This window comes from Ambystoma mexicanum, chromosome 11 (assembly GCF_040938575.1).
Source record: "Ambystoma mexicanum isolate Mex_15411 chromosome 11, UKY_AmexF1_1, whole genome shotgun sequence".
In the NCBI taxonomy this organism is placed as follows: domain Eukaryota; kingdom Metazoa; phylum Chordata; class Amphibia; order Caudata; family Ambystomatidae; genus Ambystoma; species Ambystoma mexicanum.
In genome coordinates this window covers 1,001,082,804-1,001,102,078 of record NC_090934.1, presented here as the reverse complement: position 1 = coordinate 1,001,102,078, position 19,275 = coordinate 1,001,082,804, and the positions used below count along the sequence as shown (strand labels likewise).

Below are 19,275 nucleotides of genomic sequence, written 5' to 3'. Positions count from 1 at the left end.
CCAACTCTCTCAGGGTCAGCCGCTTCTCCAAGCAACACGTTGGTGGTAGATCTCTCTTCTCCTGGGGCCTCCCTCTGGAACAACCTCCCTGCCTCTTTGAACCTTGAGGAGAACCATCTCCAGTTCCGAAAGCACCTCAAGACCTTCCTTTTTGCTTCCGCTTTGTCACCTCTGCTCCCCTGCTGATCTTCTGGTTGAAAATGAAACAGCACTGGTTTACCTGGCTACCCTGTGATCTCGGGCCCAGGTTCCGTCCCCACCAGTTTCACACCTGCACTGCCCCCCCCGGCAACCATTGCACTCAGGGACTGTTTCTGTATCCCTACAGCACTTGACTCCTGATGTCTGCCCTTGTCCTGCAGTTGCCACGAGCTGGCCGCACTTCCCATTTATTGCCTTTATTTATCTGTATTTTATTTTACGGTTATTTTATGATGGCACTGCCCCTCCCTCTTTCCCCCCCCCGCACTTATCCACTTACCCCCTCCCCTGCACTTGTGCGATCTTAATGTCACCTGGCCTAGTAAGATCACGGTCTCCGTCTTCCCTCTGTTACCAGTCCCTTGCCTCACTCCATCTTGAAACACTTGTGTATAGGAGCGTTATAAATGCCACATCGTATCATTTCCCATAAATGATTTCTGAAAGCAGATGTCACATAACCAAGGGCTAACACATCAATCCACTCTGAAAGCATCTAGAAGCATTAGTCTAACTGTTTCAACTTGGTGTTAAGAAGCATACCTTTGCCGTCTGATCCGGTACCGCTGCTTCTGGTAATTTTATGACACGAGCTTCATGCTGCACTTTCAGTTCTTTGATCTGTTCCCCACATCGTAGACTGAAAAAAATACAATCAGTGAACATTTAGTGAAAATTTTTTTTTTTTTTTAAAAAATCAGTTCTCAAATCCACATACTAGTTAACCCCTTAAGTGCCAGACTATTATGAAAAAAACTGCAAAAAGTACGAGCATACTCGTCCTTGGCACTTAAAGGAATGGTCACACCCATACTTTTTCTCCATGAGTTATCAGTAGATCTGCACTGCTCCTCATAGCGATGTATTAGGATTTCTATGGAGTATCACAAATTGTTATACACTTATCAGTGACCCACCTGTGTTCACCAAGGCATTCTTGTGGGAAAAGAGTCACACACGGGTACGCTAACATCCACTGCCCTGGCAGCACAAACTGGCGCAAACTCCTCTGCTGGTGAAGTTTGCAGCCGCCCAAGAAGAATATAATCTAAACCTATTTATGCAATTGCTTGTTGCCACACAAACGCAGAAGAGGCTCTGCATAGTATTGCATATCAACATTGCCTTTCTTCATCGATTCCCTAATTTGTTTTCAAGAATACTTGTAAAATAATTCAAGCGGTCAAAACAGCAAAGTAATGGAAAACCCATGGCGTTTTATATCATGCCTTCTATTCGGCAACCACGTTGTTATAGATGGCGTAGTCTGGGCCAAGATCTATAATGTCTTAAAGCTCTTCTGTTGGCATAATTCGGGTCCATGGGGTGTAACCAGCGATACTGGAATATCAATTTCTGAAACATTCAAATCTGGCTTTGACGGTGCAGACTGTTTAAGCTATTCATTGGCTCTGAATCTGCATAGCTCGTTTGTTGATAAGGACAGCCAAGGGTGCATGGGAAACAGCAATGGTCTTTCATCAACTTCCACAGCTCTGGGTTGGTATTTAACTAATTCAGGCCGCTGCGAATAAGCAACCTTCATGAGTACATTGTGTGATGGTTTAGATTGCTGCAACATCAATTCTTCCAAAATCACTGCCCGTTGTTTGTGTTGTGGTCTGCGTTTCCTATCCTGCTTTTTCCTCCTCTGCAAGTGATACAATTCCAACCAATAAAGGGTGTGCGATACCTTTCAAAATTGCATTTACATTTCTGATTAACAATGGCTTTTACACATAGTACTTCTAAAGCGCGACATTCACCCAAGGGCATGTTAGCGCTGCTCATCAAGGAAGAAAAAGAAAACAGCCTAAAAGAGGTAAGTTTTCAATGCTTGATGAAAGGGAACATGAGTGGAAATAGCCTGCAAGGAATTAGGAAAAGAGTTTCACAAAATGGCTGCTGTAACAGCAAAAGGAGCGTCCACCCACCCGGGTAAGTCAAAACCTTGGAATAGAAACAAGTAGAGCATTCTTCGCCTCACTCTGGCCATCTTCATTGGGCTCTCCTCCTTCTCCATCTGAAGGCAGAAACCTGGGAGTCATCTTAAACTCCTCTCTTTCCTTCCTCCCTCACATTCTGGACCTTGACAAGAAGGCCCACTTTCATCTCTACCTCCTCAAAGGAATTCTTCCTTTCATCACTTTTCCCCAGAAGCTCATGGTCTCTAGAGTTCTGGTTCTCTCTAGGCTAGACTACTGCGATAGCCTTTTCCTTAATCTACCTGTTTCGTCTCTATGACCCCTCCAGCTAATCCAGATTAGGGCTGCACAACTTATCCGTGGCCTCTTGCCTAGGGACCGCATCTCTCCAGCCCTAAAAACTCGCCACTGGCTCCCAGTTGCTACAAGCATAAAATTCAAATCCCTCTGCATCATCCACAAGGCTCTCTGGGGACGGGGACCAAGCTATCTACAACTGGCTCTCACTAAATCCACTCCCTCCAGATTTTTACGTTCCTCCGGCACCAACTGACTGTGCGTCAAATGCTTTGCTAAACAGCGAACTGGTGGCCGATCTCTTTCCTCAGCAGGCTCCCTCCTATAGAACGGCCTCCCCCTTTCTCTTCGTCTTGAGCTGGATCTCCTCAAATTCCAGAAGCTCCTCAAGACCTTCCTTTTCACCACCTCCATCTCTTCATCCCTCCTCTGCTAAAAACCCCACAGTTGCTCAGATTGGTGACCAGTGTCTTTATGTGTCCGCTTGGGCCCTGGCCTCCCATACCCAATCACCTATAGCCTCTGCCCGCTCCCAGCACTTGCCTTCGCACCCACTGGCCTATGGCATCACAGGCTTGCAATTATTTATAGGCAGCTGACCACTCACCTCAGCACTTACAGGTGCTCACTCCCTAGCACTTACCTACTGGTACACCTGCACTTATCCCCCAACCCCTCATCCCTTCTCTCTGCACTTGCACGTTCTGAATGTTCACAAGGCCTAGTAGGTCCGCCTCCATCTTTCATTGTTATTTTTAAATCTTTAATTCCCATGTTGCCTCCCTGTTGCCCTGTGTGCACTTTGAAACACAATTTACTTGTTGGTTAAGCGCCTTGCAAATGCACAATAAATAAATTAGCCGAGTGTCGAGCTCGCCCAGGGACATATGGGAGGAATTTCATCTGGAAATATTCGGCCCATTGTCCATAAAAGGCATGATGCACGAGGCATAGTGCCTTGAATTGAATATGATGAGCTAAAGGAAGCCAGTGAAGCTTCTGTAGCACAGGTGAGATATGGCACAGTGAGGTGTGGAAGTAGCCAAACGGGCAGCCGAATTTTGAAGGACATGCGACCGCCGCAGATGATGAGCAGGCTGCAACAGAAACAGGGAGTTACAGTAGTCAATAGAAGAGTCAACCAACGCCGATACCACATGGGCCCGAAACTGTACTGGAATAAGTGGAAGTCCCTTTCAGAGCATCTTAAAACGGAAATATCCACGCTGTCAAACTGCGACAACCTGTGCCTCCATGGACAAGGAAGCAGCAATTTCCACCCCCAGATCCTTATCTACCGAAATAGGGGATGACCAAAAAGCAGGAGACCAATAAGAGGATGCAGACAGAGGGCCTACCACCATTACCTTTGTCTTATCACCGTTCAACTTAAGCCAATAATGTCCCATCCATTCGCCCACGGCCGCCAGGCAACCCCTGAACCGGGTAGCCAACTCAGAAGAGGACAGGTCAAGGCGGACCAGGATCTGTGCGTCGTCTGCATAAGAATGACAAAATCCATGGGAGGAAATGAATAGTCAGGGGATGGATGTACATGCTGAACAGCATGGGTAAGATGGCAGACCCTTGGGGGACCCCACATGTGAGAGCCATAGGCTTGGACCAAAAAGGGGGGTGGGGGAAAGAGTTTGACAACAGCCTGACAGAAAAGAAGAAAACCATGACTTGCTATATTATTTGTATTCATCTATGCAGAATAGACGATCCATAGATGCAGATTCCTAATTAATTGGAAGACAGTTTCTCGAACTTTTACAAATTCAAAACATATACGGCTTGTGTTTTGTCAAAGATACATTTCTTGTGAATGCACGAAGCAACTCTTAGTGGCATACCTGCGCACCCAGTGATATGTCAATGTTCATGAGCAATACTGGCCAAAGTAGTCTCCTCTAGAGGACAAGAAATTAAATGAGCCATGTGGCACGGGCATACTACTAACACAAGGAAAAGGGGTGGAGCAATACATTCCATTAGGCATAAACACTAGACACTACATGCTCTCAATTGTAATACAAGAGAAGGACTTCCATAATGCACAAAGTAATCCTGAGTGGCATAGTTGCACTGTAGGCGATATGTTCGAGGGTGCTGTGAAAAGGAATACTCCTGTGGAAAAAAAAAAAAATGGTCCAAGAGCAAACAGCATAGTTCTGACACAAGCACCTTTTATGGGGGGTGGTCATATTTTCTACTAGGCCTAGACACTACTGTGACAAACATGAATGGCTTGTCTGCTCACAGTTGTAACCCACTAAAAGAAATTACCTCTAACAAAGCAACCTTGACTGGCTTTCATACGTTAAGCGCAAGGTGTCGGAGGGTAACTAAAAAGCACTAGCCAAACACATCTTTTCCTACAGCCAAGAAATTAAATGAATCTTTCAGCAAAGGCACAGTTAGAATACAAGAAAATGGCATGTGTCGCTACATTCCATTCAGCCTACAAACTATACCGATCAATATTACTGACATTCATACTCTGAACTGTAACCCCAGACATGGGCCTCCCTCACGCGCAAAGTGGCATACATGCGCTCCACGAAATGTGTCTAAGGGTGCTGTGACTGGCCATCCCTGTCTCCTCCTGTGGCACAGAAAAGAAATGGGCCAAATCAAAAAGACACAGTTACGACATGAGTAATGTGACAGTACGCTCCAATGGGCCTAGACACTACACAGAGATACAAGTGACATGCACTCTTTCAATTATAACTCAGCAAAACAATGTACTGTTATACACAAAATAACTGTAACTGACGTACATGCTTTTAGTGGAATTTGTTGGAGGGAATGGAAACAGAAATGGGCAGCTAAATCTAATCCATCAGTTAGGGAATAAACTGGGCCAAGAAGCAATGTGGAGAAAGATCTAAAAGAATACACATGAAATTGATCAATACTTGGGATTTCACTTCATTGATCTATATCAAAGTTTTCATGAGCTAATTTATAAATGATGTTAATGTCTAATTCCATTATTGATGTAATCCGTTATATACAATGCAATTAGTGTTGTCACCAGTGATGGCATCAGTGATGTGATTTGTAATGTCATCAGTGTTCCCTTACAAAATGTAATTAGTGATGTCATCATTGTGGTTATAGTCTGCGCAACAGGCGGTGCAAAGTTAAGGTGGCTTTCGCAGAATTTCCAGGGTTACTTTGCATTAAGTTCTCACCTTAAAGACCCTGCAACTAAAGTTTTTCCCTTGAATTTCAAGGGTTTTGTTATTCCATAGATTCTTAGAACGCTTCCAGACCACTGGCATGGTCTTCGGCCATGGTCAGTGGCATGGCCTTTGGCCGTGCCCACTGTCCGTTTTAAAATGCTACCAGACCACTAGCCATGGCCTCCAGATTGCAGGCTTTGAGAACTCAATGTTTTTAGACAATGCACAGTGAGATTAAATTATTTCTCATTGAGCACACACTTTGGTTAATCACGTTTTCCAGGCGGTACACCCCTTTTCGGGACACTCATGTTGGCGGAGGCTGATTTGGCACGCCCTGATTTGGCATGCCCATTCAGCCGCAGCCCTTTTCGGCGCGAAAGGCATTTTGGCGCAATCGATGTTTGGACGTGGCCGACATTGCAGCCACGTCTAAATGCCCTCATGCTAAATAAGATCACAGGACTGCACTGCAACAAACCTCACCACCTCCCTGTTGCGTTGCTTTTCCTTTTTAAAAACACTTTATATAAGCAAACAGGCAGACAGACTGGACACAGTCTTTTCTTAATTTAATGAAATTAGTTAAATAAAAAAATAAAATACATACAGCCTAGTTCACCCTGGTCTACCAGAGCTCGAGGTCCTGCATTTAACCACTAGGCCACAAAGGCTTGGTGCTTCATGGAGCATAAATTTCATACTTACCCTATAATATAATGTTTAATGATAAAAGGCTAGGTATGAAACTTGTGAAAATCCAAACAATAACATCATTGTAGCACAATGGTTAAGTGCTGCTTCTCGAACTCCTTAAGGCCAGGGTTCTCCAATAGCAGCATAAATATGATTTTTTATTTCCTTTTTTTTGTTTTATAATGTTGCCCAGAGACGGTGTAATCCTCTTTTTGAATATATGTGCAGCGTAAGGGGGAATGTGTGGTGTGAAGGTGTGCATGTCATCTCAGAGGATGTGCATGCAATGTGTGCGTGTGTGCTGTGAGCGTGTGTGCTGTGAGCGTGTGTGTGTGTGTGTGTGTGTGTACATGGTGTCATGTTTGTGAGGGATAGTTGCATGCAGTTTATAATGTTGCAGTAAATAAATGTGCTTCATGTTTAATACGTGTTCAAATCTGCAACAACAGTGTAATACATGTCCTATCATGTCTTATAATGTTGCAGTAAATCAATCTTTTTCACGTTTAATACATATTACAAAATGCTAAGTGCCTTCACGTTCATGCTGCGCCAATTGCGACCTTTCAAGCCAACACATCCTTGCGCTGAGCGGTCCTTGCCCTAACTGGCTGTCTCTCATCTTTCTTGCCCTCTCATCATTTCCCCTCATCACCCCCATGTCTGTCTATAAATAATACTCTGCTTTATAAGACATGCATTACTTACCATAATAGCATTTCTGATGATTGGATCTGGTTAGATCACATGCTGTGCATATGGTCCGACATCCAGTGGTAACCGCAGAGTATTGCATCTCGTCTTTCGGGGACCGAAAGGGGACGTCGGCATAGGCGTGTCTGTAACACTATCCCTATCGTGACGTGTGGTGTACCCAAAATCCCTCACGCGCCGAGGTCCATCCGATTGTATTTTTTCTGCCAATGAGGGAGCCCAAGGCTATAGTGAGTGAGTACATGAAGAGAGAAAGTAGTAAGATGTCTATGTTCCTTCCGACCCGAGCGGTGAGGTAGGGAGGCTGCATGTGAATGTAAGCAGATACAATCATAAGAAATGCTATTATGGTAAGTAATGCAGGTCTGCTGATGCTTGTTAATCTGCTTAGAATCACATGCTGTGCATAGACTAGCGAGCAGTACCCGGAGTTGGTGGTGAGTTGTGAGAAGGAACAGAAGAGAAAAGATGTCTTTGTACTGCTTGTCCCACCTGAGAATTATACCTAGAATGAGTGTCTAGGCAATAGTGTTTTGTAAAGGTGTGTACAGAACTCCAGGTTGCCGCTTTGCAAATCGACTCAAGAGGAACATTTGCAATGAATACTATGGATGCCCCAGTGCCTCGAGTAGAATGTGCTCTAGGCTTGAAGGGCAGTTCTCTCTTAGCAAGAGTGTAACATAGTGTGATGCATTTGACAATCCACCTTCAGATAGCTGATTTAGAGACAGGATCCCCTTCTCTACCAGCTGCCACTGAAACAAAGAATTGTTTAGTCTTCCTTAGTGGTTTAGTTCTTTCCAGGTAAAACATGGCTGCCCTGCGCACGTCTAGTGTGAAGGCTTTTTTCGGCCATGTTAGTAGGGTTCGGGAAGAAAGTGGGTAGTTCGAATGATTTGGTTCACATGAAACTTTGAGATGAATTTAGACGCAAACCTGGGATGTGTGCGCAGAACTACCTTATCCGTGTGGACTGTAACAAAGGGGTCTAGAACAGAAAGAGCCTGTAGTTCGCTAACCCTTCTGATAGCAGTGATAGCCACTAGGAAGGCTGTCTTATAAGTCAGGTCTTTCAGACTTGCTTTATGCATAGGCTCAGAGGGAGCTCCCATGAGCCTGGTCAAAACCACATTACCATCTCATCCAGGGGCTGGGTGAGAGATGGGAGGATAAATCCTCTTAACCCCTTCCATAAAGGCTTTAATCACAGGTATCTTCCACCACAATACCTTTTGTTGTGATGTGGTGTAGGCTGACAGAGCAGCCAGATGAACCTTTAGGGAATTGAAGACTAACCCAGTGTCCAACAGGTGGGTTAGATACAGCACAATGTGTGAGGTTGAGCAATCGATGGGATTGACCCCCTTGGAATTGCACCAGATGACAAAACGTTTCCATTTGCTGGCATAGCAATAACGCTTATTACGTTTTCTCGCTTCCCTAAGTATGTCCATGCACCTCTGAGGGAGTTGCAGGTGTCCAAACTCTAAGATCTCTGGAGCCAGGCTGCTAAATTCAGAGTTTGTGGGCATGGGTGAAGGGTCCCCCCCCCCGTCCTGAGACAACATGTTGTACGGTCAGGGAAGCTTGACTGGTGGGGAGAGGGAAATTTCCATCAGGTGAGCGAACCAGGATTGGCAGGCCCACATGGGGGCTACCACTATCATGTTAAGTGGTTCCTGGTGCATCTTGTGCACTATCTTGTTGAGAAGGGGAGTCGGAGGAAAAGCCTAGACAAATTTCCCCGACCATTTTATCCAGAGACCTTTCGCCTTGGATCGGTTCTGGGGGTACCTGGAGGCGTAGTCTTCGCATTGGGCGTTCTCCAGAGTAGCGAACAGGTCGATCTCTGGGAACCCCCATTCTGCGAAGACATTGGACACAATGTCTTCGTGCAGTCGCCATTCGTATTCTTCGGGCAGAGGGAAATCTCTGCTGAGTACGTCTGCTAGAAGATTGAGTCCCCCTGGAACATGTTGGGACAACAGAAACATCTGGTGTCTGAGAGCCCATATCCAAATGTTCTGGGACAGCTTGGATAACCCTGGAGAGTGAGTGCCCGCTGTTTATTCAGGTAATACATAGCTGTAGTGCTGTCCATTAGAATCAGCACTGTCTTCCCTTGCAGTGGCACCTGAAAGGCTTTCAAAGCCTTGAACACCGCTAGCAGCTCCAGTAAGTTTATATGGTTGGACGCTACTTGAGAAGACCAAAATCCATGTGCTGTCTGCTGAAGCAGATGAGCTCCCCACCCTGTGAGAGATGAGTCTTTGGAGCGAAAACTCTCCGAATCATCCGCGGGTATCATCGGATATCATCTGCTTACTAGAAACGCACCTTCTAGCCGCCGATGAAAAGAAGATCTCCTTTCTCTGCTACCCAAGACGCTACTTCGCCTCTTCCGACCAAAAGAAGAGAGGAGTGGCCATCCTCCCTAGCCGCGATCTGCCTCTGACCCAGATCACAATTAAAAGGGACCCGGATGGGCGGTACGTGCTGCTGAAAGGCCTCCTCGTCGAGCTCCCCATCACCTTAGCAGCAATCTACTGCCCGAACAGCGCCCAAGACCGTTTTTTCCGCAACCTCCTACCAACAATGGCAGCATTCTCCAAGGGTCAACTGTTAATCGGTGGAGACTTTAACCCAATGCCTACGCGCGCTCCGAGAAGTGGCTCGGAAGTGGCTGTTTTGCTAGGACATACTCTCCTTTCTTCAACCTGTGGACATTGATTGAAGATTCTTATTAGCCATGCCCCCATTGTCATTAAATAGAGCCAGCCACGCACTCCTGCACGCGCGTTTTATACCTGCTTCTTTTGGTTAACAAGCTGGATTACAACAATACCAACTATTACCATTAAGCTTTACACTATATTGTTTTCTCTTTCCCTTTACTGTCAGTGTTTTATTCTGATTAGTTCATTGACATGGATGATTATGAAAAGGAACTAGCCATGCACACAAATCTGCGTAATCGTCGCATTTGTGTTCCCAAAATTATCTCGCGCCCTAAAAAAGGCACAATACAAGGAAATTCGATTAATGACCATTTTGGCAAAAGGCCAAGTGCACCTCAGAGGCTGAGATTGTTCAGATTGCTTCTCTCAACTCAGCGTCTGTTGCCTGGGTCTCTGAGCTGACTAGTGATCTGGGCTGTGTTAGTGCAAAATTGTTGTGTGATGCGTTATCTGGCCCCATGGAAATCCAACATGATTGTATTGATGGCGGTGATGCTGTTAATGATATGCATATGGACCCACATGTTGCCATCAATTCCATTTCAAATCTCCTTGACCCAAAAGCTAATGATTTCTTGCCTAATGTGACGCAATTGCTGTCTGTCAACATTGAGTTGGGTGGCCTAAATGGCAATGATGGACTACATGGTAATAGGAGCACTGCTGCTATTGTGCATAAGGAATTTAATAGTGAAACCACAAGTGCTATCGATATATCGAACTCTGAGCTTGTGGATTTAGATATCGAGTATATGGGCATTGACCCTGAAATGTCCCCTTGTTGATACAGTTGCTACCCCCTTGTATTTTACCCCCCCTCTATGATGGCTCTGGTTCCCTTGTCTAATGTTAAAGAAGCCATTAACACTGAACCAGCTCCAAAGTGTGTCTCCGAGTAGAACTCCAATATACCACCTGTATTTAGCTTCACTTCTAACGGAGAGCCTGGAAAGACTGTTCTCTCACCTAGAAATGTGATTACTGACCATGGGGAAGGATCAAGTGAAAATGACGCAGACACTAGCATGAACTCTGATGAAATGTTTAACTCCCTCGAAAACTTACTTTCAATGTTACTTGAGAAGTGTTCACACCTAGAAACAAAAATCGATGTGCAATCTTTGCTAATCCATACTAGGCTTAAAGAGTTATGCTGTAAAGAGTGGGTAAGTAAGCGTGTGATGCCACATGCAACAGTCCCTGTAGTAGCAAAATTGAAAACAAACTAAAAAATGTATTGATATGAATGCTGGGAAGAAGCCCATCTCTGCTAAAAGGAAACATCCACGAGCTCACCAAGCTTTTATGTATAGTAAGAGAATTGTGAAAAGGAAAAAGTTCCCACATGCCGATCCCAATGCTGCTGTAACTATTGATAACTGTGCTGCTGAGGTACCACCAGCCATAATCATTGATGATGATAATGTACAAGGACAAGTGGGTGCTAAAACAAAGGCTAAAGTGAGGCCCAGTAAATCCACTGATGCTGCGTCTGACTCAATATGTGTGTTAGATGAACCTGAGGGGCAATTGGCCAAGGTTAATACACCTGTATTGAAGCAGCCGTGTGCAGCAGTGCCTGTTCAAAATAATGGTGTTGCAGTAGCGTCACAGCAAATAACACTGCCTGATGCCTGGGTGTTGAAAAATCCTGCTAATGGTATATCTAATAGTTGTGTAAAGGAAGCATCCAATGTTGGAATGTCGTCTGCGCCACAAATCACCCACGTGCATATGGATAAATCTCCTCCACTGCTGAATCGTTCAGCGATCCTGTGTATATTCAAATCCATTGTGCCCTTGCGGGTAATCTCCTCCAATGATATCCGTTTGGTTGATCAGTTAGAAATAACAAACAGATATACTTCTAACATATGCTTTGAGGCTGAAAGCATTTTGAATTATGTTTTGTGCTATGAGGTGGAACTATTACGTATGGACTATGCTGCACATAAAGTAATGATACCAGCTGTGAAATCCTGAACTAATTTAGTATAGCAGAAGCCCACTCTTATTGATCCTCCTGCCACCCACCAACTCAATCAGGAACCTGGGCCAGAGGTGAATTGTGGGAAAGGACTAGCAACCCATCGGCCAAGTCCACCTGTTCCTCCTACAAGAAATCCCCCAGCAATTTATGTGGCCAACCGTGGTACTGACGTCATTCCCGAGGGATATTGGCAATGGTTACCACTGACTTTTAAATCCCATTTTGCAGAGTCCCGTAATTGACTGCACTCCTTGCAACTGTTATATTCATGGAATACGAGAGACTACTCACATTTATTTGAGGCGGAGGGTCTTATTGAATACCTGTCAATCTTTAAAATTGTTGCATTCCAAGAAACTTGGTTGTCCTCTGAGATCCACCCAACATGGGTTAGTTGCAAAGCTAACTCGGCTATTGGAAGTCATAATAGTTATCAATGTTTACGATCCCCCTAATTTGGTTCATACCATAGAAAATGTGCGTACTGTAGATGCTGTTTTAAAGATGTATAATCATCGTCATTCAATCTGGCTATTAGGCGATTTGAATGCTAAAATTGGCGACCTCAGCAACAACCTCGAGATGAATGAGGTATGTGTTTTGTTATTCGAGTTTATTAAGGAAGGGCTCTCGGGTCTAATGTCTGCAAGCCAAATTTAGTCCCAATTTAGTTTGCTAATGCAGAACATTCGCGAACATGTGTGTGAACGTAGGACCTATAAATCTGCTGGTGAACGGACCAACATTATGTTACCTCGAAGGGTGGGCAATGACAATGTAATTAGAGAAGCAAAAAAGCACCTTCGTAATGCTATCAGAATGGTAATGGAGAAAACGGATCCAAAATTATCTGTTCAGGCTGTAGCATGTCACATTAAAACACTCAAAACAGATTACAAAAGTGGGTAAAACTACATAAAAGGGAAACTGAAATACATCTATGGAAAAAATTGCAAAAATGGCTTTGTCCAACAACAACCACGGCATCTGGCATCTCCTTAGAAAACATAAAAAACGTGATCTGTCCATTAACTGTATTTCTGAGGATACATGGGCCCTATACATTAAAGATACTTTGGGAAAAACTGAATCGTCCATTAACATTCTCCCATTGCCTGATGCCACACGGGATTGCAATGTATCTGTATCCGATATTGTTAGGATCATTGATAAATTGAAAAATTCCCCGGCGCCAGGCCCTGATGGTGTCTGCAATCTAGTAATTAAAAAACAAGCTGCTCTATGGGGTGCGACCTATGTTGGTCAGGTGTGATCCCTCCATCATGGCAAACAAGCCATATTCTATTTGTACACAAAAAAGGTTCCTGGGACAACCCGGCTAATTTTAGAATGCTTGCAATGCTTGATGTTTCTTCAAAGATTTTCACTAAGGTACTACTTCAAGAATTGAATGTATGGATTGCTGCTTCTAATATTTTACCCTCAAATCAAATAGGTTTTCGTGAGAAATCCAGTACTATGCATAACCTATTGATATTAACATCTGCAATTGAGCATGCTTGGGCCAAACAGCATTTAGATGTATATTGTGCCTACAGAGATTTCTCCGCCGCATTTGATACCATCCTACACAACAAATTGTGGCATAAACTAAACTCTTGGGGAATCCCACAAGGTCTCTTGCGGATGTTGATGTTGCTTCACACAGATACCTCGGTAAGAATAAGACTCAATGCTGCTGGCAGGTTATCGAAAAATATGGCAACTTGTTGTGGGGTGAAACAAGGGTGCATGATAGCGGCAATTCTCTTCAATCTCTACCTGTCCGATATGATGAATGCCTTTAATTTAACTAATGCCAATCCCGTGAAAGTAAATGGTGTGATTGTTGGATGGCTCGCCTATGCGGACGACCTGTTGGTACTGGATTATACACCAGCTGGTCTCCAGCATATGCTTGATTCCCTAGTGGCCTACTCTGCTGCCAACGGCTTGACCATAAATATCGATAAAAGCAAAATTATGGTCTTTTCTAAAAAACGAAGACCCAAAAGATATTTGTGGAATCTGGCCTCAAAAAAGTTGGAACAAGTTACATCATATACATATCTTGGTATCATTGTGGACGAGAAGCTTACATGGGAATTCCAATGGTCAGCACTTCAGAATAGGTGTATTGTGTCCACGAATGCCTGGACTGCTTTTATTGGTCGAAACAGTGGCTATTCTGTCACTTCGGTTGTAAATATCTACTTGGCTAAAAAACAATCAATGATTCTATATGCCGCCGAGATATGGAGTCACTCTTGTCAACGCATGGTGGTATTTGAGGCCAAACTCTTGAGGAAGTTATTTCGGTTACCACACAACCTCAGTGTGGAATACCTGCATTTGGAGTTTGCCATCAAAGGTATTTGGTGTGCCTATACATGTCAATGTGTGTTGACCTATGAAAAGGTGGTTACCTTAGCAAATGATAAGATTATTGTGCCATGCAAGCGTATCTTTGCCTAGATAGTAATATGCTTGTTGGTGCTCTTGGCACCCTACAAAGATCTTATAGAAAATGGTTGCCTTTGAGTACTCCTGGAATATTAACGATCGCTGCTCAAAAAAGAGACATAAAAAATAAAGTGTTTGAGTTCTGGAATGAGCAAAATGTAACTAATGTTGCCTCAAAGTCAAATAGTGGCCCATACCTTGAAGAGTATCTAACTAGAACCACGCCTCCAAAATATGTTGTGGCATATACCAGCACTAGCACTTTTCGTACTTACCTTCTAATGAAATTTAATATGACGAAAGCACTTGCAACCAAAGGCGATATTACTGGTATCCCACACGAAATCAGGAAATGTTGTCGATGTGGCAATAATCTCTCTGAGTCACTTTATCATTTAATCATGAATTGTGAAAGTGACTGCGATTAGAACCAAATCTTTTAACAATGCAATTGACATGACGTATACAACTGAATTATGGATGTCTTTTATGAGAGGTAATGACACAAATCTAATATATTATTTTGTTACTCTTTATGTAAAGATTGTGGCAATTTTAAAATGTATTGAATGATGAATTTTAATGTGTATTGGATGTTATATTTTAGAATTCTGATATTTTAACATATTGATTACCTGTATATGTTGTATGTCTCTGTGTTATAATAAATAAATTAAACCTAACGCCCGACCCGGACCGGGACAAAACACGCCCCCCTCACCAGGGAGGACTATATTAAAGCACTCGCCATGGCGGAGTTCTTGAGGGAAACCGGAACCATAGATGCCTGGCAACTGTTCAACAAGGAGGAGAGGGACTACTCATTTTTCTCGCACGTCCAGAGACCACTCACGTCACGAATAGACCTACGATTGATCTACAGCGAGCTCTTCCCCTGTGTTGAAGCCATACAGATCGGCCTTTGAGTTATCTCAGACCATGCTCCTATCGTTATGCGGCTACGGACCCTGGGAATGCCTGAAGCACAGATATGGCCCTGGAAGCTGCAAAACCAAATCCTGGCGGACACAGCTTGCAGAACAGAAATAGCTGAAGCTATTACAAACTACTTCGCAGAGAACTCTACCGATGGCATTCCAAAGGCAACCATCTGGGACGCCATGAAACCAGTGATCTGCGGGGTTTCCATTAACTGCTCAGTGAGGCTCAAGAGATCCAACCAACTACAACAGGACAAGCTGGAGAAACGAGTCAAGGAGCTGGAGAGTTCCTTCAAAAGGCACCAAGCCAAAACAACCAGCCGGGAACCCAAGAGAGCGAAATCTGAATTAGAAATGCACCTGGCGGACCAGTCAGCAAAGGACCTAACCTACACAAAGCAATATTATTACTTAAATAGCAACAAAGCAAACCGCCTGCTGGTGCACAAGCTGAAAAAATTGCATTCTCGGAACATCCAATGCCCGACAGACCCGAATGGCACCCTACGCTACTCAAAGCCCGACATCCTTGAACTCATGACAGAGCACCACAAAGAAACCATGGCAGGACCCCCAACACCTAAATCGGAGCAACTGAGCTTTCTAGCATCCGCACAAAGAGCGCCCCTACACCCTCAATTGGAAACACTGGAACACCCAATTACAGTGGAGGAAGTAGGGGAAACAATCCGAACAGTAAAAAACACAGCGGCGGGACCGGACGGCTTCACAGCCCAATTCTACAAGAAATTCACCAACATCCTGTCCCCGCAGTTAGCAAATTTATTCAACTCATTCCTCGAGACGGGCTCCACAACCCAGTCAATGGAAGATACAACAACGGTTCTCATTCCAAAACCAGGGAAAGACCGAACCCAATGCGCCTCATACAGACCAATCACCCTGCTTAACAACGACGCCAAGCTGTTTGCAAAAATCCTAGCGAATAGGCTTGCCCCAGCCCTCCCAAGCATAATCCACCCGGACCAAGCAGGCTTTATTCCGGGCCGCAGCACTCACGACAACATCAGGCGAACAATCAACACAATAGAGTCGCCCAACAGAAAGGCTTCGGAACTGGTAGTCATGTCTCTGGATGCCCACAAAGCATTTGACATGCTGGACTGGGGTTACATAAAGGAAACACTTAGACATTTCGGACTCGGACCCAACTTTACCAAATGGGTCTTATCAAACTACCAGCATCCCTCCACACAACTCAGAGTAAACGGGACCAAGTCCGAGAAAATAACCATCACAAGAGGCACCAGGCAGGGCTGTCCCTTATCCCCCCTCACATTCGCGCTCTCTATGCAACCCTTCGCAGACAGAATACGAGCGAACCCAGCAATCCACGGCCTTACGGTAGGAGGAGAGTCCTACAAAGTAGCTCTATACGCCGACGATGTCCTCCTGACGGCTACCCAACCAGAAGAATCCATGCAAGCAATCTGGCAGGACTTAGAAAAGTTTAAAGAAGCAGCAGGATTTCAGGTAAATTTTACAAAATCCGCAGTTATGAGCATCAACATGCAAAAGACACGCAAGGCTGCCCCTGAGCGCCATCTACCCAATCCCATGGGCCAAGCAGCACCTCACCTACCTGGGGGTCCAAATTCCGAATAAAACTGAAAGAATCTACAAATCAAACTTCCGCCCTCTATTCGCAGACCTCCGAAGGACATAGCCAGATGGCAAAAGCAAGAAATCTCATGGCTTGGAAGGATCACCGCTGTAAAAATGAACGTAGTCCCCAGACTGTTGTACCACTGCCTAGCCCTCCCAGTAACAGTCCAAAAGAGAGCCATCCAAAAGCTACAAGCAGACATCCTAAAATTCATCTGGGAAGGAAAAAAGCTGCGGATCCCAAAGCGAATCATGCTCCGGGGCACCGAGATGGGCGGCCTAGGGGTCCCAGACGTTAGCAGATACTGCCTTGCGGCTCAGCTATCCCATGCCTTCGATTGGAAATTATAGGACCCCCGACCCAGCTGGCTGATACTGGAGGACAAATGGTGCCAGCCCCCGATAGAAAGCCTCCAACACATGAGAAACCTGGGCTGCCCAGCCAATGAGGGGCCACTGACAGCGACAAGAAACACGGTGGCGAGTTGGACGAAAGCAGCCCGCCAATGGAACCGCAGAACCACGATAGGCCCACTCACCTCCATCTGGGATAATCCGGACTTCTCCCCAGCAATCACCCCGAACAATTTCAATAGATGGAAAACAGGAGGCCTACACGTCATCGCAGACTTCTTTGACAACGGCAACCTGCTGAACTTCGAATCCTGCAAGTTCAAATTCCTGGTCCCGGAATCAGAAAGGTTCAGATATGCACAGCTCAGGCACTGGTTATCAAGCGAAGCAGTCAAGCAAGGAGGAAGCAGAGAACTTTCAGCCCTAGAGAGAACTCTCACGCCACCCCCCCTTAAGGGAAAGTGGCCACCCTATACAAGCTGCTTGACACAGCGGACCGAGACAAGAAGGAGCCCTACATGATAAAATGGGAAAAGGACTTTGGCAGAGAGATCGACTCGGCGGAATGGAACCGCATCTGGTCCCGGGCTCACAAAAGCTCCAAATGCATAACCAACAAGGAAGGCGCCTTCAAAGTATATTACAGATGGTACCAAACCCCAGAGATTCTCAACAAATGTAACCCTTCTATCCCCGAACACTGCTGGAGAGGATGCACGGACAAAGGCACACTATACCACCTATTGTGGGCCTGCCCCAAAGCGGCCCAATTCTGGAGGAACGTCCTTGACCAAATCAAATTAATCACAGGTCTCTCAGTTCTGTGGGACCCTGGAATCGCCCTTCTCGGAGGCTCAGGTGAAGGCCAACTACCGCTGACCGGCTGCTGGGAGATAGTAGCAGCAGAAAAAAATCACAGCCACCCGCTTTGACAATAGAATAGAAACAAAATCTATCAAATCTGGGCCCCCTTTTTAGACTACACACAGAAGTTCCCGGGGGTGGCAAGACATCCTCCAACCCTGCGATGGATGGATAAAATGGACTAACAGCTCCCGACGGAGGCATCATGGACGCAAGTACCCCCGAAGACCAACTGGAATCCAACACAGACATTCCTCCCACCACCCTGGCAGCAAGGCGTCCCCAGTCCACGGATACGCCCCCCCACCCTAAGATACCGAAGCTAGAAAGTGACTCCCGAAACAGCTCTCTGTGAAAACTGAGGTTCCCCGTTCATCCCCTCTCCTTCCCCTCCCACTGTTTTCTTTTTTACTTTAGTTATACTGTGCTACCAGCTCGGCGAAGCAAAGCTTCAATGTACTCTTGGACCTGATAACACGCCGAAAGTTGTTTGTTTTATGTCTGCTCCTTTTTGCTGTTCGAAAATAATAATAAAAAGTGTTGAAAAAAAAAAGAAATGATGTGAGAACAAGTTACTTACCAACTGGTAATGTTCTTTCGACTGGATGTTCCTCCAACATATTCCATATCTTTGACATGTAATGTCCAAAGCTGTGCACTTCGGAAACTTTTTCGGCAGAGGGCGTCCTGCGTCGATGGCATCAGGCAATGTCCCTCGAAGGCCTCCGTCAAGGGCAACGTCACAGGATGTTATAAATAGGACGCACGGCGACCATAGCCTCAGTTTAAGTTTTTTCCCCCAGAACGTGTGGCACCAGTCTCATGCCTGCTTGACTGCACTAAGCCTTGCGGAAATGGAAGCTGCTATCGCATAGGAAATTCTCCTGAGGGGCAGGCTGGGAGGGCATTGTGGAATACGTTGGAGGAACATCCAGTCGAAAGAACTTTACCAGTTGGTAAGTAACTTGTTCTTCGAATGGATTGTGTCTTCCAACGTATTTCACATCTTGGACAGACTCCCAAAGCAGTACCAGTAAATGGAGGAGAGAAAAGAATTTAGAATACCCAATTAGATAGTGGAATAAAGAACCGACTTCCCAAAGGCCATACCCTGACCATGGATTGTATCCAGGGAATGACATGCATTACTTACCGTAATAGCATTTCTGATGATTGTATCTGCTTAGATTCACATGCTGTGCATATAGTCCGACATCCAGTGGTAACCGCAGAGTATTGCCTCTTGTCTTTCGGGGACCGAAAGGGGACGTC

The 19,275-nt window shown here is 45.1% G+C and overlaps 1 protein-coding gene across 3 annotated transcripts in view; it reads right to left on the bottom strand.

Moving 5' to 3' along the window:
- Window positions 1–19,275, bottom strand: part of GOLM2 (golgi membrane protein 2) — an 801,157-nt gene that overhangs the window by 564,125 nt on the left and 217,757 nt on the right. For all 3 annotated transcript variants that reach the window (XM_069624194.1, XM_069624193.1, XM_069624192.1), the window contains exon 4: window positions 745–841. In XM_069624194.1, coding sequence (XP_069480295.1) covers window positions 745–841 — 97 coding nt within the window. The remainder of the gene's footprint in view (window positions 1–744; window positions 842–19,275) is intronic.